Below are 26,758 nucleotides of genomic sequence, written 5' to 3'. Positions count from 1 at the left end.
AAAAAAATTACAAAACACAGACACACAGACACACACACACACACACATTGAGTCCTAGAGGCGATCACAGCTTATTCATGGCTTTGATCAGTGGGCGTCTGAGATCACAGGCAAAAATAGGGAGGCTTTACATGCAAATAACAGGATTACACTGACTATATGAATCAAATAAAACCTCTATGGGAAGCTTTAATAAGCCCACTATAGTATCCATGTATAATATAGTACAGTATGCTTGTGCACTGATACATGCATTTACATTAGGGTTCAGCCACTATGCGTTTTTGAAGGCTGATATTGTTGGATTGTTGCTTTTGACAGGTGACATCCAGCATTTTCAAGTTTCACAATTTTCATACCAAAACAATCAAAAATATTGATTATTTTTTCCCTCATCAGAGTGGAAAAGCCCCAGTAACATCATTTTAGACCATTATGGACTATTCATATCGCCAGCTGAAATACAGGAAGATGACAGGGAGAGCACTGAAATCAAAATGCAAATCCAAATAGGTTGCATTCAGATTAAGGGTCTCCTGTGGACAACCAGGGTGGAACTGATAAATTCCAGTATAAATATGGAACCAGACATGCATCATATCTATCAAATCAAGAGTGGATGATACCGACGGGTGGACATTCGGTTTTTAATAAAATCCAATGTCACACACTTAACACACACACACCTTTAGTCTGCCAAACTCGCAGGCCAGATCTAGAGGCGTCTTCTTCGCTTTATTCATCAGGCAGGGGTTGGACTGGTGCTGCAGCAACATCTCAGACTAAAAGAGGGCGGGGGAAAAAAAAGAGAGAGAGAAAGGGCGGTGTAAGTGATACCACCCTGTGCATTATGCACGTACACTCACACGCCAATCATCCCAACACGTCCTCAATGCATGTGTTGATGTTTTGTCTTTGAACAGGGGCCGGAACATACGATAGCTCTGGTGCCGTCTCTGTTCAGGGGCTTCCGGTAATTGTGTCGGATGGTGTCGCGCTACTGGGGTCAGTGCGAGTGATAGGAGAGGGGCAGACATCACGGCGTGGCTCAGCATGAGTTACGTGTTACGCTGAGGTGTGTGTAAGTCCGCGATATGTGGAACTATCCGGTGACACATTCCAGAGAAAAAAAGAATGAGTCTAAAGGAAAGGAATGCGTGTACTCCATCTCTTGAGACCCAGCCGCTCAGGTTCAACATGCTGTGAAAATCTTGTGTAACGGCATTAATGGTATTGTCGGTGGACAATGCAGGCTGAGACACAAAGAGGTTGGATTTCACTGAAATGGGAGAATCCAACTAGTAATGCCTTCAAACTTTGCCTTTGGTGGTGGAGGTGTCTATATCCACATATGTTTGTGTGTGTGTGTGTGTGTGTGTGTGCACGCACCACATCATAGTGTCCGTACTGAGCAGAGAGGTGCAATGGTATCTGTCCGTCATGGGAGGGTGAGTTGACTGAAGCGCCGGCTCTCAGGAGCAATAAGACAGAGTCGGCTTTACCTTGCCATGCTGCGTAGTGGAGAGGACGCATACCTGGACACACACACACACACAGAGATATAAGTGAGGGAGAGACGCACCACCATACCCATTTTCAACCCTGTACGTCCAATGGTTCGGCTCCAATGGGTGGCATTTTGTGTTAGCTTAGGATAAAGACCTGAAGTCTATGGGAGTCATTAGACTACCTCCATCAAAGTGAAAAAAATTAACCTTACAGCAACCCTGTGCAGGGGCGGAACTAGACAAATATTCATGGGGTGGCAAGAGGGTGGCATGGAGACTTTAAGGGGTGGCAGAAAAATATATGCTGATTTAATACCAAACGATCACATATATCAGTATTTGCTTGGAAAACCCCCAAATGAGGATATTTTCACTCAAAAACATTCTATTATTGTGGTACATGAGTAAAGCATTGAATAGAAAACCAAAAGGTGGCATTAGAAATACTTATTTATTTATTTATTTATTTATTTATCAACCCCTTAAATAGTGGGAGTGTCATCTTTTGCTGCATTTACTTGCACTCGGACATTTGAGTCTCGTAACAGCAAGTTTCTGAACAGCCACAATTAAAAAATAAATAAATAAATTGTCTGAAATTGGGGTGGCAACTAGGGTGGCAAGGCATTTTTCTGCCACCCCCTAGAACCGCCTATGCCTGGGTGAGTCGGAAAAAGGCTATTTTCAAAATGAATGCTTTTTCAAAATGAACCAGTACACTGTAGCTCCTCCCACATACATCAAACACAGACAGGCAGAGGAGAGACGGTGAGGATACATAGGCGCCGTTTAACTGTATAAATAACCGGGGTTTGAAATCAACTGTCCGGCACAGCCACTTTTCACAGGACTGAGGTCAGAACAGCCACGTTTCACCTCATCTTGTTTCATCAGACGCCTGCTTAGCCCATGATTGTCGGTACATTTTGTTTTTGGCTGAGTGAGCTGAGTCAGCCATCCCATTAGCCTGTTCAGCTGTCTAACACAATGGTGAATTTAGAAATTATTAATGGCAGCTAGGGATGAATCTAAGTGGAGATTCACGGCAGCAGAACTTGAGCTGTGTCGAGAGGAGGGATACACAGACTGAGAGAGAGAGAGAGAGAGAGAGAGAGAGAGAGAGAGAGAGAGAGAGAGAGAGAGAGAGAGAGAGAGAGAGAGATTGATCACAAGTCAAAACAAATCCATGTGATGCCTTTGGTATTTCTGCAGACAAACTTAAGAGTGACTCATACTTATTTACATAGGTAAAACTTTTTTTTTTTCCAACAAGGATGCCACTGACGATCGTACTGACCCAGTTTAAACCCTGACTGTGTTTTTTTTTTTTTTTTTTTTTTTTTTTCAGCTCAGCATTAAACATGGATGTTTTGTCTAGGCTGTTTGCCCTAACTGGTGGCTGGCTGAGGCGGTAAAGCTGCTCTGCCATCTTGATACCGTTGATGTCCTTGATATCCACTGTGGCCTGGGCCTCCAGCAGCAGAGACAGCAGCTCCGTGGTGCCTGTCAGAGCCGCGTGGTGCAGCGCTGAAAACCTGAGGGCGAGAGAGCAAGACAGAGAGACACAGAGAGAGAGAGAGAGAGATCAAGGGAGAGAAAGAAGGGGAAGAGACACAGACATGGGAGCAGCTGTAAATTTTGTTGATGACTTTACAGGAGGTGAACTCTTTCCCAAACTCCACACTGAGATGACATATGTGTATGTGTGGGTGCATGTGTCCATTGTGTCTACGTCTGTGTGTTCCCATCAAATCTGCAGACTGAGATGAAGAGAAAAAAAAGCATGTGTGTGTGTGTGTGTGTGTTTGTGTGTGCATATGTGCAAGCAAATGTGTGACAGTGCCCATCAAAACTGCAGCCTGAGATAAGGACTGTCTTGTGTGTTTGTGCTCTGATCCAAACCTCAGAGATGAGATGTGTGTGTGTGTGTGTGTGTGTGTGCGTGTCAGGTCATAGTATGCTCCATAGAGGAACAAATTAAAGACATAAATTGTGCTTTTGCTTCAGAGCGGAGATGCGGCGTGTTGTTCCAGAGGCAGCGACCCTCGAACTGAGGCGAGACATGGGCTGAGTTACGGTCGGGACACGCTCTCCTCTTTTGGGGATTAAGCGGCGACTAAAGGACAGAGGGCGTGTCCAAAGCGTGACATGCCCTCTACCTGGCAGGTCTTCTCCAACAGCAGGTGTTAAGAGCTGGCTGTGTTTCTAATCGCACGACCTCAACCTCAGAGGAACTGAATGCACCTCATTCATTTCGTGATGTGTTTGACTGTGAATCGATCATTTCGCTACTGAAATCTGATTTATGTTGTATTGAGATAATGGAGGCTTAAATGAACAGAATTGTGAAGAACCAGACATTTCAAGTTCTTTCCCGATTTATTTATTTATTATTTATGTACTAACTAATCTCTATAAACTCACTGCTGTGTTTTTTTGTGCAATGACAATAAAGAAAGTCTAAGTCTATATTCACATATTTAAAATCTGTAGACAAGGGGTGAGATTTTTGTATTAGAAGTGTTCTGGTTTCCGTTTTTGTTTCTATTATATGATTGTTGCCGTTTGTAGTGTGAGTGGTTTTTATGAAGGTAAACATTAAAGCTGGCAAAAATGTGCGCACCTAAAACACCCGCAAAAGTATTGATTAGCGTTGGTGTGCTGTGTTGAGAAACGACTCGTGTAACAAAAGAAATGGAAACGGAAACGGACACAGTTTCCAGCTAAACCTGAAAACGTGCCCTTGCCCCCCAGAGGCTAAAATCGTCACCCAGACGAGAGCAGAATCAATATCATACATTTTATGATATTACTGATAAATACTATGAAATCTTATGAACTGAAGTGGCAAACAGGTGATGTTTTGTGCTGATATTCAGTATCTTTAAATTTTACTATGCAAAAAAGGAAACTATTACACTATATTACCAAAAGTATTCGCTCACCCATTCAAATGATCAGAATCAGGTGTCCTAATCACTTGGCCTGGCCACAGGTGTATAAAATCAAGCACTCAGGCATGCAGACTGTGAAACAAGACATTTGTGAAAGAATGGGCCGCTCTCAGGAGCTCAGTGAATTCCAGCGTGGAACTGTCATAGGATGCCACCTGTGCAACAAATCCAGTCGTGAAATTTCCTCGCTCCTAAATATTCCACAGTCAACTGTCAGCTCTATTATAACAAAATGGAAGCGTTTGGGAACAACAGCAACTCAGCCACGAAGTGGTAGGCCACGTAAAGTGACGGAGAGGGGTCAGCGGATGCTGAAGCGCATAGTGCAAAGAGGTCGCCGACTTTCTGCACAGTCAATTGCTACAGAGCTACAAACTTCATGTGACCTTCAGATTAGCCCAAGTACAGTACGCAGAGAGCTTCATGGAATGGGTTTCCATGGCCGAGCAGCTGCAGCCAAGCCACACATCACCAAGTGCAATGCAAAGCGTCGGATGCAATGGTGTAAAGCACGCCGCCACTGGCCTCTAGAGCAGTGGAGACGCGTTCTCTGGAGTGATGAATCACGCTTTTCCATCTGGCAATCTGATGGACGAGTCTGGGTTTGGAGGTTGCCAGGAGAACGGTACATTTCAGACTGCATTGTGCCGACTGTGAAATTTGGTGGAGGAGGAATTATGGTGTGGGGTTGTTTTTCAGGAGCTGGGCTTGGCCCCTTAGTTCCAGTGAAAGGAACTTTGAATGCTTCAGGATACCAAAACATTTTGGACAATTCCATGCTCCCAACCTTGTGGGAACAGTTTGGAGCGGGCCCCTTCCTCTTCCAACATGACTGTGCACCAGTGCACAAAACAAGGTCCATAAAGACATGGATGACAGAGTCTGGTGTGGATGAACTTGACTGGCCTGCACAGAGTCCTGACCTGAACCCGATAGAACACCTTTGGGATGAATTAGAGCGGAGACTGAGAGCCAGGCCTTCTCGACCAACATCAGTGTGTGACCTCACCAATGCGCTTTTGGAAGAATGGTCAAAAATTCCTATAAACACTCTCCTCAACCTTGTGGACAGTCTTCCCAGAAGAGTTGAAGCTGTAATAGCTGCAAAAGGTGGACCGACATCATATTGAACTCTATGGGTTAGGAATGGGATGGCACTTCAGTTCATAGTATGAGTAAAGGCAGGTGAGCGAATACTTTTGGTAATATAGTGTATATAAGAGTAAATTCCTTATTAATGAAATGTTTGAACGAGCAAAATAACAAAGAGAATACAACAAAACAAAGAGAAATAAAGACATTATTCATTAATTCATTTTCCAAACTGTTTATCCATAAAGGTCGCGGGGGTGCTGGAGCCTATCCCAGCGGCTTCATTGGGCAAAAGGCCAGTCCATCACAGGACAGACAGACAAACAGGCACATTCACACACCCATTCACACCTAAGGGGCAATTTTGTATCTCCAATTCACCTGACCTGCGTGTTTTTGGACTGTGGGAGGAAACCGGAGCTCCCAGTGGAACTGCTCGCAGACATGGGAAGAACATGCAAAGAGACTATTGCCAAATAAAGAGATGAGAGAGATGTGTGTGTCATACAAAAGTAAAAATCTTTATAAAACAAAGAGGTAGGGAATAATCTCTTACATATCAGAGGGGGAAGACATGGACATGCTGATATATCTGGTATTCAAAAAAGATAATGTCCTGATGTAGTTAAACTGGTCTAATCTTGTATGGAACAATAATTGACTCGGTAAAACTAAACCAGGGAGAGACCAGCTGGCTCAACCAGGCAAGTGGAAAAAACTCTTCAATGTTGACTCCTGTGTTTATTATCACGCCTCTTTTGTGATACAGATCATGTGGTTACATTTGTGTAGCCTCAAGCACTCAATTTTTTATTACCTCTTTGTGTGTGTGTGTGTGTGTGTGTGTGTGTGTGTACAGCACTAGTTTGATAGGTTTGTTGACAGCCTGCGGCATCTCAGGCACAAGTCATATACAGGGCGTCCATAAAGTCTCTTTACAATTTAACAAATTTATTACAAAAGCAAATGAATAAAATAACAAATCTGTGGAAATTATTACAAAATGAGGAGTAGATTTTGAAGGGTTTTTTTTTTGCCTCATTTAATACACCTCTATATGGGCACCATTATTTGCACGAAGCACATCAAGACGGTACTCGATTTCTTGCCATGTTGGCTGTAGCAGAGCCTCATCAATGGTGGCAACGGCATCAGTGACTTTCTGCTTCAGGTTGTTGATGTCCAATGTGATTAACCCTTTAAAGCCTGAACTATGAAAGAATTGGCAGAAAATTCCATTTTTTTGAAATTGAACCCTTTGTGGTTGCACATCCAACAAGTGTTTCCGTGACTGTTGCATTTTTTCTGATATCAGAGACATGGCTGCAGCCATCTATTACTGGACTTGGCTATTCAACTAGCAGAATGCACGATGCTTTCTATTCTCCCCTGCACCGAAAGGACTGAGCCCTAATTTCGTTGCATTATTATACGTATATGATTGTGCAATGACAATAAAATCTATCTATCTATCTATCTATTTATTTAGTCCTATAACAAAATGTAAAAAAAAAAAAAAAAAAAAGATTTTTCAAAAAATATGTTATTACATAGGGTTTTTCTGTTGTATCATATATGATATGTACTTGAAGTGCCAATGGTTTGGTCCAGGGTGAACAGGGGAACAACTGTATTTTGGTCAGGTACTGATTAAACTGTAAATGGAATGTGTTATTTAATAACGTGTATCATATATGATACAAATGGCTTTATAGGGTTAAAAACTTTGATAACCACTGAGTACATAGAACAAATCTGATTAACATATCTCATCAACTGCAACTGTGATTGTAATAGATTTTTTAAATTGTAAAGAGACTTTGTGGACACCCTGTATATGTTCTGCTTTTTCTTCCTGTTCACAAACTGGCAGTAAATACTGGTTCATTCAGTCAGTTTTCTTTACCCACTTATTATGTCCACCAGCAAAGTTGGGAGGATACTACAATTTCCTTCATCTGTTTGTTTTGTTGGACAGACATCTGGCAAGCGACAAATGGATTTGGCTGAAATTTGGTGGACAGACTGCTCCTTGCCCATGGATCAGCTGAAGAGATTTTCACCATTTGATGATTTTCATTTTTTTTTTTTTAGGTGCGACTATTATGCTGTGTTCAAATGCTGGCTGGAAAAAGTCTGACAGTCGAGACTTCCAAACTGGTTGCTAGACAGTGATGCATTCATGTGCCGTTTCACCGTAAAATTGAACCCGGGAAACCGACTGAAAACAAACAGAAAATGCTGCAGAGGCTTCAGCTTTGTTTGTTTGGTGCCTCCTAGTTCGTACTGAGGTGTTTCAGGGGGCTGACGCCTATCCAGCCAACACACACACACACACACACACACACACACACACACACACACCATTGTGGAGAGAGCAATAAAGAAAGAGAGAGATAAAAATAAGAAAAATATAGAAACAGTAAAGTCCCGATGACACAGATTAGGGTTTGCAGATGTGGCATTTCTTATCTGGTTCATTGTTTGGGCATCACTGCTCCTCAGTCTCACACACACACACACACACACACACACACACACACACACACACACACATCCATCTATCCATTTATTTATTTATCAATCCGTCTCTCTCAACCAGACATCTCATCCATCTCACTCAGCTGTTAAAGCCACTTTCCCTTTTCTTCTTAGTTCGGCCCTTATTAAGTCTACAATCCTGTCTGTCATGTTTGCTCGCTAATGACACACACACACACACACACACACACACACACACACACACACACACACACACACAGTTTTAATCTCTCTCTCTGAGATAGTGTTGACTCAATGACTGTTTGCTCACCTATCCCTCTTGCATTCAGTCCCTCCGCACTCCTCTCATATATCACAGGTTACCCCCTCCTATGTACCTCTCTTTTCACACACACACACACACACACACACATACACACACTTCAACACTTCAAATTCAACCCCCCTATTGTGTATCACCTCCCACACGCTAGGCTGACCCTGCATGTAGGGACGTGCAGCAAACCTATGTCAGCACCCACACACACACACACACACACACACACACAATGGGGTTTATAGTAGGGGATTCATTGCATGTCTGATGGCCTACTTTGATAGATTTAACAGAAATTTAAGCTGAATGGATGCAAGGTTGTTCACGGGGTGGCAGGGAGGTGTGTGTGTGTGTGTGAGAGCATCAAAAACATCACAGCTCATTATGTTGGTGGCTCCCACTTGAAGCAGCTACAGCAAATCCAGCTGAAAATTTACAAGCAGTAAATTATTTAGCAGTAAATTATCTACTTAGTTTTATTTTTATTTTATTTTTTTTTTTTTTGGCACATTGTTATTAGTATTATCATTTGTTCATTTGCTTTTTCCTTAACTGTCTTTTTTTGGGGTGGGTGGAGATATACCAACTATATATTTATATATATATATACACTTTCTTCTCAGGTATTAAATATGTTTTTTTCCATATATGGCCAAACATTGAGTATATATATCCATATAGTCAACTCCTGATCTTTTTCTGGTGGGTGGGTGGGGGGTGGGGGCACACATATATGTATTTTTCTTTTTCATTTCTCTCTTTTCTATATTTTATATATTTTGCCTGCCTCCCCCTGTATCTTAAGAAAATGTTGCTAGAACAAACTGAGAAGTTTTCTGTTTGAAACATGACAAAACTATTAATTAAAAAAAAGAAAAGAAAAGAAAAAAGAAAATTTACAAGCAAATTGAGGCGGAGCTTTACGGCACTTTGTTGTTGTTGTTTTTTTCCCCCACATTTTTCAGAGCTTTCGTGACTCTTCTTCCCTCAAGGCAAGACATGAAATCTGGAGGGCACTGCCTGCCAATGTGTGTGTGTTTGGGTTATGAGTCAGCCCATGAAGATGCTGGATAAACAGGAGACAGCCCCACCATATGTACTTTTCCCCCCTGATAAAACAGCGGCGCGTCAATCAAAACACAGAGACGCGCAGTGACTCTTTCCACTGGATTCCTCTGACGACACTTCATGTTAACCTCAGCTAAGCAAACATGAGCTCACAAGCTTATCCTGCAGGTTGTCACACACACACACACACACACACACACACACAAACACATGCTCTTACCCATCTGAGTCTTGGTAGTTGATATTCAGTCTCTTGGTGGAGCCCAGCAACTCTGGAAAACAAAGGAGAGGAGACGGGGGGAAAAAAAGGGAGGGGAGATGGAAAAAGACCATTAGTATTTGGTGACATATTTGTCTTCTCTGCACAGAAATCCCTCCATTCCTGCAGGACCCCTGGTGTGTTTTCTCAGCGGGAGCGTGCTTGTTCCTCCTCTCCTTCCCGTCATCACTCCTTCCCTCAAACAACTTGACAGCGCCGACAGGATGGAGGGAGAGTTTTCCTCACCTCCTCCCGCCTCCTCCCTTCCCTCTCGACACATCTGACACCTTCGTGGCAAGCGAATCATTCATAAACAAACGGGTTTTGCCTCGCAGAAATGTACCGTTCCGCTATCTTTATCACAGCTGTTTGGAATTGAGAGTGACAACCGCAGAGTGGAGGCATGCCAGGATGTGCGTGCATAAATATGTATTTTTGGCACACATTTTTTTTCAGCAAAGAATCGTGCAAAAAAAAAAAAAAAATAGTCTGCATCATATGGGTTAGCATGACTACACAGCTTTTTTTTTTTATTTGTTTGTTTGTCACTTACCTCGCACCAGACAGACCGCTACTTGTCCCATGTTTTACTCATTCATTCTGTATTCCAGCAGGCAACTGAGTGCAATCTACACTGAGTCTCCCATTCACACTCTTTCACTAGCACTACTTGCACTAGTGTTGTCACAATAACCAAAATGTCAACATAAAAAAAAATCTAATTCAGTATTTCACAAATGTCGGATATGTTCTGGAGTGCAACAGAGCTAATACTCCATTCTGATGTAACCTCATGAGGGCGTAAACGTGCAGTTTGCAATAGTTAAAAAAAAAAAAAGAAGTAGTTTGAATATTGGAATTTTAAGATATTTGAATTAGCAGCAAACTAAAACTTTTTGCATTGTGACAACGGTGACGTCCTTCGGTCCTACATGCACAACTCTCTTCTGAGCACCAAACATTCTTGACCCTCACCCTTCTTTGGGTCCCGATGCCCTAGCGAACCCTAAAAGCCTCATTCTGAGCCATCAATCTAAAACAAGACCTCCACAGGCTGCATCTCTGAGCATCACGGATCCTCTTCCATCCGTCTCGAGCCTCTAATGAGGACAGCGAGCTCTCCTCACACAATGAAATATCCCTGGACGTCCTACAGCAGGCCGAGCTGCTGTATAGGCCCCACTGTCCACTAAGGCCCACATAGAAGCCTGTCTGCCAAGGCCTCTGAATACAGAGCCATTCATTGCAGTCAATCTCCCTCACTGTTTTCTCCCACTTGGGTGAGGAAAATCACGGACATATGTGTGTGGGATAAAGAGAGAGAGGGATGGGGAGAGCAGGAGGGAGAGAGCTCGCAATAAAGGAGCCTGACAGCCAACTGGCTTTATAATCACCAGGAACCACAGAGCTAATTTAATGAAAGCGATTCCACGGGCTATAATTCAGCAAAAAGGTAAACAGTATCCTGTGGTATTCTGGGAAATGTTGTTCTCCAGCAAAATGGAAAGAGCAAGGATACGATATGATTTCTCTTTTTTTCTTTTCACAGCAGCCACTTTGACATGAAGCAGCAGGTAAACACAGATGTTCCTAATAACACTGATTAAGGTTCTGTTCAATACAGGTCAGCCGGTGCCTGGGCCCTGCTGCTGTTCATGCTGATTCACTGGAAAGACCTTCGTTACTGTCATAAGTAACACCTGTGTTTAGCTGCTAGTTCATGTCCAAACGGCTGCTGTGAAAAAGGTCTGATTTTATGTGAAAATATACCAACAATGTGAAATAAATGTACCATGAAATTCTGAAAACAATCATGTAACTTTTAGCACTTATTGCACATAACAGATGAGAGGAATATAAGAATCTGAAGGACAGCCGTGTGTGAATTGACAGCGTATAGCGCCTGTGAGCTCCCAGTCTGCTCTGATGTAATATCCCATGACTTTACCATGACTTTCCAGAACCTAGCTGGTGTGCTTTCCATGACCTAAAAATGGTCCCCCCCTCCTGGTTTATTAATGTTGTTTTTTCAGCTCCGAAAAGTTAGAAAGGGTAAACAGTCTGTTTCTCACACCAGTTGGGTTTGCTGCAGAATAAAACAACTGAAAACCTCTATCTAATGCAATAAGTAAGTCATAAATAAATAAGTAATTCTTATCAATAGAATTACTCTGATAATTTTTTATAGTCACTTTGATTAAAAACTATCAAATTCACACTATCCCCATGACACTGGTGCCTTTTGTCTTCTGGGTTAGCTTTACTGACAACAGAGCTTGTCAATATGATGGCGTTTGTTATTCAGTGGATAATAACTGGCGTGCTGTTGTCAGATGCCCCCTAAATGCACCACCTTGAGAGCTTTCAGAGTTTTCAGCACTGCTTTCAAGTCATCAAAACACAATAGTGCAAAAGTCTCTCAAAGAAACCCAAAAGCTGGATAAAGGGAGGAGAAGCAATATGCGATAAAAGATTAGCAGATGGTTGAAGCATGCACATTTTGTAGATATTACACTCAACACTGTTACGGTCTTTCAATTAAATTCACTGACCTTTCCTACATGGAAATACACTACAAATTCCATAACATTTCAGGATTTTCAGGATGCTGACATGTTCGAAATAAATATATTTTTAAAGATTTTGAATTTTTTTTTTTTTTGCATTTCTGCTTTCTGCTTTGATGGTGACATTAGAGAATGAAAGGAGAGGCAGGGGAGAGAGAGAGCGGATGACATGCAGCGAAGGGCCTGGAGCCTTGATACGTGTTGCGTGCTTTGCCATTTTTCACAATACTCGAAGGCACGTCAGGTAAATGCCAACGGGCAAATGTGCACAACTCGCGGAAACGGAGTTTACAGGCCAGCCCAGGCAGAGCTGGTGCTGCTGCAACACCACACGTACAAAAACAAGAGCCTGAGGACACAAGCAGGCCCATTGATATGGAGGCAGATAGCGGGCTGGGCTTCGGGGCTGATTGCCAAGCTGGGGTCTACACTGGCCCACAAGACAGTACGGAGAGAACAAGGCCTTTCAGGAGTTCTAGTTACAACATGAGCCGGCATTCCTCACATAGCACACCCACCATGCGATCCTACACTCTGCACAGAAACTGTCAGGTCCCACTTCTCTGCACTCCTTCCCTCTTGCCTCCTCCTCTCTGAGCGAAAAAACACAATAGATGGGATGGGGGGGGGGGGTCTCGGGGCGGGGGAGCATACTCTGAGATCAGGATCAATTAAATTACCAGCGTGTTGACTCCGTGTGTGTATGTGTATGCCCCCCTCCTCCTCGCCTGCTCCACCGCCACACACACACACACACACACGCAGCCAACATGATAATTTGCAATGCAATAAGCTCGACTGCAAAAACACAAAACCATTCATTTGCTGCGTCCTACAGCTGTGCTTTCTGACAAGTCAGACACACACAGAGTTGCACGCTCAAAAACACACACGCACATAACCAACGTGGCACCAGGTAGAAAACTGCTCAGCTTGCATGAGATGTGGTGTGTATGTGTGTGTGTGTGTGTGTGTGTGTTGGAGCCAGTGTTAGCAGCTATGTAGTAAATCTCAAGTGCTGGTTTTTGTTGCAGAGACAGGGAAATTACAAGGTTTGCCCCCTTTGCTGAAAACACAGCTGACGTTTGATGAAACAAAATATTGAACGCCAAAAAAAAAAAGTCAAGGCACCTTTTGCTGCGGAAGCCGTCTATTGTTTGCAAAGCATGAGAGAACATGTCGTGCTGTGTTATGATAACCTTATCCGATGGTGCCCGCCACGGAATAATTTCACATAAGCGATGCGCCAAACCGCTCTTGTTATGCTCCCTAGCGCACCTTTTTCCATATCGGTTGAGGCATCCTGGACAGAAGAAAGGGATGCCGGTGCTTTGATGTGGAGAACAGAGTTCACTGTGGAGCAAAGTAACGCTCGAAACAGGAGGGAAATAAAGCAAGGAGCAGGAGGAGAAGGGGGAGGAGTGGTGTGGGGGATGCATCTTTTCTCCAGCGTTCAGGTGAGTAAACAAGGCAACAGGCAAAGGGCTTTTTCAAATGCTCACCGCAAGATCAGACAAGTGGGCAAACAGCTCTGAACCGCTTCAATGGGAAATGAGAAATCACAGAGAGCAGGGGAAAAAAAAAAAACAGCATCTGACTTGTTTTGACTCCTGGCTCGAGTTCTTTTTTATGTCCAATCATATCTTAGGGTCATCTGAAGTATGAGCAATACACGGCTAAGCCTGACTTGACCAGTGTAAGGGCTCAAGAAAAGAGAAGAGAATTCCCCTACAGGAAGCAACAAAGTTTTGCATTTGGTGATTATATTCATTTCATTAAAGCAAGAAAATACAGCCACGTACGAGGAGATTTTGCATGTTGTTGGCCCCGAATATCAATGAGAGGTAACGGCTTCTTGAAGTAAATTTTACTGAATTTAAACAATACAAAATGCGAGAACACAGCAAAAAGAACCTGCACCTAAAAAGCAACTAACACTTAAAGGATAATTCTGGTATTTTTCAACCAGTTTCAATTTTTTTTTTGTCCCTATCAGTCATTTGGACCTCAAAAAGGTAGATAACTGTATTTAGATTAGCCTTGTAAATCACTGAGCACCAGATTCTATAACCTTTAATCTATAATGTCTGATATCTGGATTGCATTATGACCTTTCTAGTCTAAACAGTAAACTCTGTTTAAGCATACATGAAATATCAACAGGAATATAATCTAGGAGTGGTGACCATATTTGTGAGGACAAATTATCATTATCCATTAGTGCAGCATGTGTTATTTTATGTGGAAGTCTCTTAAAAATCTCTCTGTACAAGACGGTCACAGCAGACCCAGTTAAGTAAAATACACTTCCATGCAATAGGTAGCAGTTTGTCAATTAGTTCATAAAGTGATAAAGGATGTTTTAAGCCCCTACAAGGCAAACATGGAAGATATACCAAAGAATATCAAGAGAAAAAACAGCCACTGTGTAGAGTTTGTGTTACACTCTTTAGTTTTGATTCATCACTTCCTGTGGAGAAGTATGAAAATCTGACACTAGACGTTAATTTGGTCAAACAGGGAGAATCTGCGTTATTTTAATTAGTGGGAAGGGGACACCGCACTTTAAGATTAAGGCTGATAAGTGTATTTTTACATCCAAATCTTGTCTAGCGCAGCCTTAATGTTGCTTTGAACTAAATGCCTCTCAAGTAGGTGCTGAGTCTAGCTGACAACTGTTGAGTGCTGCTTGCCGACATTTGCCCTTTTCTTACACTATCTGAGCAGAGCTGAGATGCCTTGTCTAATGGCATCTTTTAATTTCTCCAATTTTGAGGACGCACGTCGCCTTGCAACGGCTAAAGGTTTTTAAAGATACGCATGCATGTCGGGGCTGGTTTCACTCTTTCAGCGTTTGAAGAAAAGACAGGAAAGGCTTGCTTTGGATGATATTTACTCAGGAAGACACTTAATGCTGTTTCAAGACGAAGAGGGGAAAAGAAAGTCAGTGGTTAGTTACTGTATGTAAAATGCATGTTAGGTTAAGTAGCTTTGATTGGAAAGGGCAGTGTGTGGTTATAGTGAAAATATGCAGACCAGTTTAACTGGGATTGTGTTGGGGTTTTCTCCCCCCCACCCCCCCGTCTGGAAAATGTTCCTTGAGTTATTATGCGGGGAGTTCAAACCCACTTCCACCCACGCAGGCCTCTCATTAAGAAAAGCAGAAAAGGACACTTGACTTTGGAGCTACACATTGAGATGAACGCCCCCTTCCCCTTCCCAAATACACACACACACACACACACACACACACTCCATGATGAGCTGAAGGTACTCCACATACAAACAGTGAAGGCACTGTGGCCTGGGGCGAGACCAAAATACAGAGGAGCAAAAAAGAGTGGTAATTTAAGGCTATCGTCTGTCTGTGGAGATAAACGGTTTGTGGTCAGGTAAGCACCTCATCAAGGGAAGCACTTATCTGGGGAACACATCCATCTAACTGCGCTGATTACTGAGAGGGTAAACACAGTCCCTCCGACCAAACCGCCGAGGCCGAGCGGGGGCTTGGCTTCGCTCCATGTGTTCCCGCAGAATTCCTAATAATACATTAGGAATGTGTTTGTTTCTAGATGCGACAGACTGATGTTGCTTATTACGACCAGGAAAAAACATGGAACAAGGGAAAGAGATGGAGGTGCTCTGCGAAAATGGCTGAAACTGTCCATCAGTCGCTTGACACTTGTCATGCGCCATTTCCATTTCCTCGGTGGCATAAATTTAGCCTGCTGCTGTCACGCGAAGCCTCACTACAATTTTGGCCGTCCTCATGTTTTAACTTAAATTCAGAGTGATTGAAAGTCTTCTAGGGGCTGAGGCAAATTGTGTGACCTGTGGGCTTTCAAAACCATTTGCATAAGCTAAAAAAAAAAAAAAAAAAGTCTCAAAATGAGTCAAGGCTCCATTTCAGTTTCTGAAAAGTTGATATTTAGAGATACAAACTTTCCACTCGATTCTGATTGAAATCCCCGATGAGCATCCTCCAGCACTGTTTTCTTGCAGGATTACTTGGTTAGACGTTATTCTCACCCTTGGTATCCTGCAGGCCAGTAGCATACGTACAGTAAACCCAGCCTAAATCAATCCCTTATTAACAGCTACCAGAGTGTCTTGTGCCTGGTGTTATCCGGCCTGGCAACAGCAGTGCCGGTGTCCTTGGCAGGTGATGAGGTGATGGCCAAATCCCAGTAGGAGAGTGTGTGCATGCGTACAGTACGTACACGCATGCCTGTGTGTGTGTGTGAGTGTGAGTGTGTGTGTGTGTCAGGTCCAACAATGTGATTAAACTGGGAGGTTAATTCTCAGACAAAGTGAGAGCCATCAGCCAGCTCACTGTCAAGGGAGGAAGAGACACAGAGCTTGCCTGTTTTAGCTCGCACAGCTCCAGACCCCCCCCCCCCAAAAAAAAAAAAAAAAAAATTAAAGAGGAGTCACTCTAGCTTCAAAAAACAGCAGCTACAGCACAGTGCTGAGGCTTAGGACAAGAGGGTGATACTGAAATAAAGAAACAAGCTGGACGCCTTCTCCAATTGAAGATGGCAAGTAAAAGCTGTGAAATTGTAAATGGAAACTCCAGGAAATCATGAATTTAAAAAAACCCAGGTTGAAAGTGGTTAAGATGATTAAAAACCATATTTTTTTTTTTTTTACATTTTCAAATTGAAACCATTTAGTGCACGACTGGATCACAGAAGCAAAGGATGACAGATGAGAGACAGACAGAAGCTCAGATGGAGGCAAAAAAAAAAATAAAAGCACAAAAAATTAATAAATGACTGGAAAGATTTAACTTGTCACACCCTAGATGGGCCAAAGCCTAACTGCCACATTTGCTTATTAGCCTCAATTGATTTGTCAAGCCAGCAGGCAAAAGTCTGCATCACTATTTAAAGCCTCCATACATCAATACCTGGCTGTGCGACACGGTAACAAAACACAGCAGCAGCGGGAGCCTTTAACATTTTGTAGTAAAAAAAAAAAAAAAAAAAAAAAAAAAAAAAAAGTGTTTAACCCTTTAAAAACCTTTGGCTAAAAGGCCACTGGTTTATGAGGACCCTAACTAAGCTTTCAAGCATTAGCCTGCTTTCTAGGAGATTGGACTGAAATCAAACAGAGCGAAAAAGTCAAAGTGTTTGCAGCTGAGACCTTTAAAGACCCAATCACTTTTATCACCTTCAAATAATCGGACACATTTGACTTCAGTAAGTACAATGTGTGAATGTACAATTTCTCCAATCTGCAGACACATTATTACAGGGATGGTTTACCCATTTTGAAAAACATGATATTACCGTATTTCCCCAATTAGTCGCCTGGGCGTTTAATACGCAAAATCAACCCCAGGCGTTTAAAAGAACCAGGCGGTTATTCACTGCAGGCCTTTATTTATTTTTGCAAAGACCTGCACCAGGCCATTATCGTGATGACAGTTACTGTCAAACATATTTACAGTCGGTCGATTTAAGATTACAGTACACCCTTTTTTTCTAACGTTAGCTAGCTCTCTTATTTTGACAGAAAACGGAAGTGCCGCACAGTTATTGTGCGGTTAACTGTTTACTTCTGCAAAAATAAGGTGAATACCCTTATTTTGGGTTACCTCATTATGATGCAAATAATCGCCCCGGTGGTTATTCGGGTGGGCGTTTAATACGCAAAATGGGTGCAGACCCCAGGCGTTTATAAGAACCACGCGGCTATTTGCGGCCGGGCGATTAATTGGTGAAATACGGTATTTCACTTCCCCCCTATCTGTTCTGTAGGACAGTAGTGGTGCTCTCTTCCTCTCATTGTTACTGAGTGCTGGATACGGGCTGGATGCTTCAGATGCTAACTGTTAGCCTCCTGCCATTGAGGTGGACTTCCCCCCAGCAAACATCATATTTTCCAAAATGGGTGAATCAACCCTTTAAGAGAAAACTTTCCTTATGGATCCAACAGGAAACAGAGACAAATGAAAACAGGCAACAGGCTGCTTGTATTGCATCGTCAAACATGGATGGATGAGATCAAGAGAGCTAGAGAGCGAGAGAGTGTATTCATACTCAGTTTAACAGAGTATGAATACAGAGGAACTGATTTGCGCAATACTCCCTTTTGCATTTTGGCAAAGAGAAATCCATTTCCAATCTTAACCCAGAAAACATTTCGACACTGAGAAGGCGTTGACATGGTGGCGTGCACCTGTGCTAACAAGCTGCGTTAAAACACCGCCGAAATGAAAGCTGAGATCATATCTGCAGTCATCCATAACGGCTTCCTGCATCAATCTGGAACCTCAGGATACAAATATTTTCTCACATCAGTTCAAAACAGCTTCCAGTGCTGTTTCAGTCTAACTTTCATCTCACCACAGCATTTGAAAACTTTAAAAAAAAATGCTGTCCTCTGTGAGCTGATGTTGAACTTGACCACCTCCTACACACTGCATTGTGTCAGACGGTAACAGACACGGGTATAAATCATATGAAATCCACACACACCCAGATACAAGATGCATGTTAATGTCAGGTAAAACCCCCTGCAGGGGAAAAACAAGCCCTAAGGTGAGCTCAGCATCCATCTGCAAACAAATAAATGAGCAAAGCTTTCTGGCCGGCTGCCGGGTGGAGCTTCCTGACAGCAGCGTAGTCAAAAATGCAACCTTACCTGCAACAATAAAGTCTATTCAGTTACAATGCGGTTATAAAGGGAGTATGGTGCTATGTGATGCATGTGGGCTGTAAGGCAATGGGAGGTTTGCATGTGTCCGGGAGCGTGTGTGTGTGTGTGTGTGTGTTTGTTTGTCGCTGTGTCCAAGCAAACAGATACTCATGCGAGAGACAGCGTGGGCTGTGTGCATGATCTGTTGATGCAGCTGGAGCTCACTGACAAAGTTTCCCAACACTGTGGAGGCAATGGAGGACACTGTAAACACTACACACACACACACTCATACACAACAGCATTCACATACACCAAATTTGCAAATTGACATACTTTAGCTTCATCAATACTTCATCAATTGCTCCATACTGTGTCTTTTGATCAGAATGAAAAAAAGTGGAACTGGGTCTTTAGCAACCCCCCCTACAGCACAAGACAGATAAGAAAACCCTAAACATCAAAACAGGCCTGGGCCGCATTATCCAATAGATGCACTCCATTGTTAAAAATGCAGGGAGTAATCTCCCATGGTGCCGTTGGCAACTAGGTCAGACACATTCAATATTCGTTGACAATGAGCCAGTGTGGAAATGAAACAGAGCATCGGTAGTGTTGTGTTGCGCTGTGTGTATTAGTGAGTGCACGTGTACCATCATCGCTACATGTGTGTGCTTCCGCCTAAACAACAGGGCAAACACACCTGCTCATTTGGAGTTACATAACGTATCTCAGCCGTGCACCTCAGAGACAAAACACTTCACCATTCAAATCATCTGTTTGCTCTGGTTACCAAACTGGCCTCAGAGCCCGTCCTCGAGCAGCGCCGCTGACTTTCCATACTGTTTCTACAACTCAGACGCAGTAGGCTGTAGCTGTCAGTAGCTGTCTATACGGCTCAACCCTTGTGCTGATACTTTGCGAGCGTCGGCCTTTCAACTAAACTCAGATATCAGCAAGTGTTTTGTCATCACACTTATTACACTTCACATAAGTGGAACACTGCAGAAACAGATAAAAATATGTTTTGTAACCAGGGTGTCATTCAAAAGAGAGCTTGCACTGAGTTAAATGATGTATTATTGTGTAACTATTATTGTTTTATTTGTTGTATTTTATTGTATAATTAAGGCTGCCAATGCAAATTTGATTTTTGTGCAACATTTTAATCCAATTCTGTGAGTATGCATTATCCTCTATTATTAATGTAAATTTTATCTTTGTTTTCAATCATGATTATCACTGTCCTAGAGTTGCTTTTCCACACTGTGATGTCAAAACATTTAGGGGAAACATTATATTTTTTAGAATGTTTTGGCAACAAAATGGTCAAATTTAAAGATACTCAATATTGGAACAAAATGCGAGCAAAAATACCATCGACAGTCAGCCTCTTCAAGTCTTCAAGAATCCAATTTAGTCAAAATTTTCAAGTTGCACTGAAAGTTTTCTGCATGCTGTGTTTGGCTGACTATGAGAGAAATAAGTAGAACATTGTAACCAAAGCGCTAAACAGAGGCTGGCAGGACACATGAAATCAATGATGTATTCATCACTCGAGGATTATCATCTGTTAAGGCTGAAATCCACATGCTGAATCGGTAAGCACATTCCCATTCCCTCATGAGCAGCATATCAGAACACTTCAAACAAGTATGTTGGGCTGCCTACATGGGCGGAGAAAGAAAAAAAAAACAACATTTCCTTTACTGGGCAGCTATGCAAAGTCCTCTCAAAGAGGCTACAAATGTCCGGCAAATGACCTTCTTGGCTACACAAATTTCTGCAGAGAGAGCTGAGCAGGAAACGGGCTGAGGTTTGAACATGCTTAGGAGGAGAAAAGACATATCCCTATCAGAGGTCTGCAAAAATGCATGATGAATCTAAACAAAGCAACACTGATGTGTCTCCATCCACTTCAGTCTGATGAAGCGTTGTGTTTCGATTTCTCCCTCTCTCTTGTGTGCATCGTGGCGAGGCGGCTGAAGATTGACAGAAACCCGTCCCTAGCCCAGAGCCACCACTGTTACCGGGGAAGATTTGGGTGTAATGAGAGAAATATGACACAGGTTCATGGGGAGTTCACCTTGCCTGCAAAACTTTTGTGTGTTTGTTGCGCATTTTCTGCTGGCTCATCGTTGTCTTCTCTTTGATGCTGCACAGTAGTATGGGAGCTGCGCGCGGTCTATTGTGTCTGCTGTGAGCGACACTTTACCACATCAGTTACTTTTCTTTCTTTCTTTCTTTTTTTTCCTAAACCAAGCCTAGGTTTTTCCTTCTTGGAAATGATAGTATACTCCAATTCAAGTGGCTTGTAGCGTACTGTAAAAATAGCTTGGTACTGTAGTTCACCCTTCAGATAAATTCTCTTTTCTTTTTCGCCTGTCTCCAGCGAGGTCAGAGGTCAGAGTTTGCAACAGCACAGCACCACGGGAGGGATTCAGTGTCTTGCTCAAGGACACTTCAGTAGGGTGGAAATTTGCTAAGAAAGGGACTTGAAGCTGGATTGGCCCCTCTACCCACTTATTAGCTATACACTCAGGATTCAGACATGAAAATATATCTATGTTAGTTTTGAAATTGTCTAGGTGTCATACTTGTCAAATACATTTAAAATAGTGAGATTACAACATAACATCAATTACACACACATACATATTTTCAAAAAGACTGCATATTGTAATAGCAAAGTCAAGTGAATTAACCCTTTAAAACCTATGCTAATTGACTTGTTTTCTTTGAAAAACATGGAAAATTTACCAAAAATTAAAATGAAAATAAAAAAAATGAAAATTATCGTAAACATAGCAAAAAAAAAATTAATTTAATTTAATTTAAAAAATAATAATAATTAAATGACAAAAAAAATACATGTATGGAAGACTCTCAAGTACTCCTGAGGGTCCCTGAATCCCACTTTGAAAACCACTTAGCTGAGCCAATAGTTTAAATTTGCACATTGTACAATATTTACTAATGTTTAGGAGACAGTTTTGATTCATCACTTCATGTGTGGAAAGCATTTCCCACGGTTGACTGTACCCAACAACAGAAAATAATTTGGACAGAGAGTCTGTGTCCATGAGGTCTAAATTAGAGTGGATTCATAATTCAGGCTGATAAGATGTTGCTTGACTAGTGTGGCTTTAAGCCACGGGCCTGAACAAGCCATTGGCTCGTTCCTATTTTTATAAAGTGAGGCTGACAAAGCCTCAAGGCTATTTCTGATTATGTCATTGAGGTCAGTAACAGAACAAAAAAAAAAATCTATCGAACTTAGGCTACCTTCCTCACTGGACCCCCCAGCTAGTTTGCAAACGGCCATGTGATTATTGAGATTTAGCCAAACACCAGCATGAGGTCACACACTCCAACACAGATGGAAAAGTCATTACAGTTTTCATTTAGCCTAAGAGGCAGGGATCAATACACTCCCGCTCCGACTTAATGTGGAAATTTTGGGGAACGAGAAACCATTTCATGCTACTTGGATGTTGGTCATTTAGACCCCGGTCTACAGCTACGACATGCATACATGCCATGTCGGGCTAATCACATGCTAAAACCAACAGTGTAACAGCTCTTACCCTGTCGTGATATGATTTATTAAAGCTATCGACTTTTAGGAATTCTGAAACTGATGAATGATGAAGGTAGTTCTCAAGAATGATACTAACTAAGAAAATCTGCATTTTAACCATCGTCTCAAGACCTTAAATTAAGAATATGCCAATGCCAATGCTTAATCTGGGGAAGACAAATGATGGAAAAATGGCATTGCATAAAAAGCTGATTGTTGGACTATGCTGACAACCAAAAAAAAAAAAAAAAAAAATAGTGTCTTCCTCCTCCAGTGTATGTAATCCACTTCTTCTTTCCTTGTCGCAAGTGTAACACAGACATATGCTCATCTGTTAACTCACATATCACCCAGCCCCAGACACTATTATCCACGCACTTCTCAACACAATGAGCAGCTTTTTCCTTTAAGATACAATGTCACGCCGCTTTTCAAATAACTACAAAGCTGGCAGATGTGCACTGTTACCGTAGGTGTTGATTTCTATTTGCTTCCAATTCAATGTGAGAGAAGAGAAGAATCAGGGGATGAAATGAAGTAAAAAAAAGGGAAGAGGGCAAACAAGATCAAAGCCAGAAAAGAAACCACTACAAAAGCAGGATCCTGCTGATTCTCATTACCACTACCAGATACTGATATAGCCTAATTCCCATAAGGGACACATGCGCCTACACACCCGCACGCGCGCGCACACACACACACACACACACACACACACACACACACACAGACTACTGAGACATCTCACCAAAGCAACCTCCATGTCAGACAATCACGTTATCCCTGTCTGCACAAGTACAAAAACAATTCCACAAACACACATCACCCCGCCTACAGACATATGTCTTTTTTTCCTTCTTTTTTTCCCCTGTCTTCTTAAACACCTTATCAAAGATCCAAATCCAAACACATGAATACAGTTGCAGGGCATGTAAAGGCAGGGCACAGCCAGGCGACTTGATGGCTTGCGCTCTGAATGCTACATTCATGCGCCTGTCTGAGTGATGGCTTGGCTTTAGGAACAGAGGGAAAGAATAGGCCTAAATGAGGATGAGTGCCAGCCTAACTATGTGCAGCCCGGAGCTAGTAATAAAAGGCCAGTTACAGTAGATGAAACTGTCTATTATACGCACACACACACACACACACACATACACACATGCATGAACACAACTTAAGTCCTTCAGTAAATTCCTTGGCAATCCCAGACAGGCCACCCCATCTGTCAGGGGGGAAAAGGGGTCAGGATTAATGTGTGTGTTTGCGCGTGTGTGTGCATATCTGATACAGTGCATGAGCAGGTGGAACTTGAAAGCTCTTCACACGCGACTTGGCTGTTACTCAACTCTCTGGCTCATAGAGTTGAAAACTGATTAGCCCGGTTAGCCAGCTAGTTAATGGGCTAACTACTGTAACCGGCTGTCGCACAACCAAAACAGAGACGATGTTACAGAGCCAGCCCAGACAGAAAACACATCTGCTATCTTTGCTGTAAGACAACAATGAAATAAAGAAAGCACCACCCACATGCATGCACACATACAATCAATTACAAATGCACGCATTAATGCACACACACACACACACACGCTTCTGCATACTCTTAAGACTTCTAATCTGACCATAAGCCAGATGGGTGTCCCTGATTGAAGGTAAAGGAATGAAGTAAGGAGGAGGAGGTAAGGATGTGTGTGGGTGTGCATGTGTGTGTGTGTGTGTGTGTGTGTGTGTGTGTGTGTGAAAAGGGGGCAACCAAATTAAAGACATGCAAATGAAGGGAAGGAAGAGAATCTCATCAGTCGGCAAACGCACAGGTGAGGAACTGAACGCTGCAGAAAGAAAAGGGTATCCTAAAAAAGCATAAAGCAGACATAATTTCAACATGAGGATTGTCACCAATTGTCACCGACAGAACTTCAAACGAGGTGCAAACATCACAGAGATGCACAAATATGTAGTGGGAGTTTTGCATACGACAACCAGAGCTTGGGTTCTTGAAGAGCTCGATGAAAGTATCACCTATTGTTGGAAGGTTATTCATAATTAATGAACGAGTAAAACAACCAGTGTGGATTCTGAGTTTTGTCTGTTTTTTGCTTTGTTTTTTTGTTGTTGTTTTTTTTTTTAATACTGGGTGGCATTCTGCAGCTAGAGCCTGATGAATTACAATGAAATGTGCTAAAGCGTTGCTGCTAATGTAAACTCGTCTCAAGTCTTTCCTTTAAAATGGGGAATAAGACTTTTCTGCCCCACAGCACAAAATGACCACAATATACCTGCAGGAGGCTGATGGAGTTGTTGATCAAGACCAGTGATTCAACAATCTCTCCGTCAGGTGCTGAGTCGTTTTACGTCCCGTATTCAGTTTCTCGCTCCAAAACTCCTGGCTGAGTGCTGCTTCCACACACAGAGACTTGTGTAGGAGGACGTTAGTCTATTAAAGTCACTATGCTTCCTGCTGGTTGCTGATAGAGATCAAAAGCAGTCATAAATTACTGAATGCCCCTTTAAAATGCTTTGCCTCACATCACATGGGCATCACACAATGGCTGAAATGTGAGCAGTAACATGAATGAATCTGTTACTGCTGTGTTATTCCATTTCAGATGCAATGTGTTGAGAAAATATTGGCACCTGATTTTTATTTCCTATTTATTTCACTGATAGTTTTAACTTATTTTTGTGATCTCTTGGGAATGTTTTCACAATAAGAATGGCAAATGGTGATAATCATAGTACATTTTGTTTGGTCATTTTATATGGGCTCAGGGAGGCAGTGATGGAGATGACCCTTGTCTTCTTTGGAGCTGTAATGAACCTTAGGTTTGTGACCTATGGCCACATCTCATTGGCTTGATCTAAACAGTCCCAGGACCCAAATGTTAAATGTTTGACTATGATCTTTTGCCTTTGTGTCAGAGCTGTTTGTCCATCTGACCATTGAGAAAAAGCCAAAGACTGTGTGTTTACCATGACAGATGAGAGGGTTGGGCCTCGGGTCAAGATGAAAGCAAACATGTGTTGCAACAAAAGACATTGTAATCATTGTGGCCTTTGAAGAACCTCCAGCCTGTAATGGTCTTCATTTAGGGAGGGGCAAGCAGCGCCTACTTCAACTGAGTCCCAGTCAAACGTGAGGCGACGGGGGTTGCACTGTGGGCAGGATTACTTTACAAGCCGTCAGCCTACTGAGTCAGCATCAGCGGTATAGAGATACAGTATACAATGTGCCCACCTCACGTCAGCTTCCACTCGCTGACCGAAAAAAAAGAGAGAAGGGGGAGCAGAAAGAGTAAATGAGCCAGAGAGTGATAAGCCAAAACTGACTGAGCACCAAGCCTCATGTCAGCAGATGGTCAATCGGAGAAGAAACCTCCCATGTCAGCTCCCTGTCTGTCAGCAGGCAGCGTCAGTGCCACTGCTAATCCCCTTGGGACACCACAAGCCTCTTCCACCTTCTCCCAACCAGCTTTATCATGGGGTACCTTACACCACCACCACATTATAGTCACTACTGGGATAAAACTGGTATGTGGTTCGAAGGTATTTTTCTTCTGAAGCTGCAGATATTCAGTAGTGCCAGCTCTTGTCATGACCCAGTTATTCCAAAGGTAAACAAGTGCTCAGTCTTTCCATCAGACCTGCATTCTTATCTGAGCAGAAGAGCCTCTGAAGCAGCATTTGGACCATCACTAAAACTCTCCACTGAAACCAATACAAATCAAAATGTGGCCCAGCACATTTCAAGGCCCTTTGCAAACATGTAGGCCTTTGTGAGGTTTGTATGGTCTTCCTGCTTGTGCATCCTCACCATCTTGACCTTCTTTTGTGTGTCACAGCCAAATGGTTACAGATATCCAAAATTCTGCGATATAAAGATGATGTAAACAGTTGAAATACATGCTGTGTAAAATCTAATAGATGTTAAGGCAACTTTGCAGAAGATTTTTTTTTTTTTTTAAATGCTATTGCGAGGCTATCTGGGTGGTGGTTCTATGATGCACTACCAAATATAGCTTATTTTGGGATCCATCCCAAATATATGTCTGTTCTAAATTGTGAGCATAAGGGATTATGCCTCAATTCCTGTTTGCACATCTTTGACATCAACTTTCTTTTAGTGCACCACAGCCAAATGGTTTGGATTTTCCAAATGCTGGACTCATTTCTGTAATTAATTGATGCCTGGGGAAGTAATGGGGAAGATTTGAAAACTGTCCACCAAATCTGGTTGCTCTAGGACATAATGTCTCGGAGGGACAGATCATTT

General features: G+C 42.4%; 1 protein-coding gene across 3 annotated transcripts in view; it reads right to left on the bottom strand.

Moving 5' to 3' along the window:
• The window catches only part of LOC115377953 (CASK interacting protein 2), a 62,920-nt gene that overhangs the window by 28,252 nt on the left and 7,910 nt on the right, over window positions 1–26,758 (bottom strand). For all 3 annotated transcript variants that reach the window (XM_030078036.1, XM_030078037.1, XM_030078038.1), the window contains exons 3-6: window positions 9,661–9,712; window positions 2,946–3,043; window positions 1,390–1,535; window positions 687–782 (exon numbers count right to left, since the gene is read on the bottom strand). In XM_030078036.1, coding sequence (XP_029933896.1) covers window positions 687–782; window positions 1,390–1,535; window positions 2,946–3,043; window positions 9,661–9,712 — 392 coding nt within the window. The remainder of the gene's footprint in view (window positions 1–686; window positions 783–1,389; window positions 1,536–2,945; window positions 3,044–9,660; window positions 9,713–26,758) is intronic.

Source organism: Myripristis murdjan, chromosome 19, assembly GCF_902150065.1.
Source record: "Myripristis murdjan chromosome 19, fMyrMur1.1, whole genome shotgun sequence".
Classification (NCBI taxonomy): domain Eukaryota; kingdom Metazoa; phylum Chordata; class Actinopteri; order Holocentriformes; family Holocentridae; genus Myripristis; species Myripristis murdjan.
Note: the sequence above shows the minus strand (reverse complement) of the source record. Positions and strands in the feature narration are given on the sequence as shown.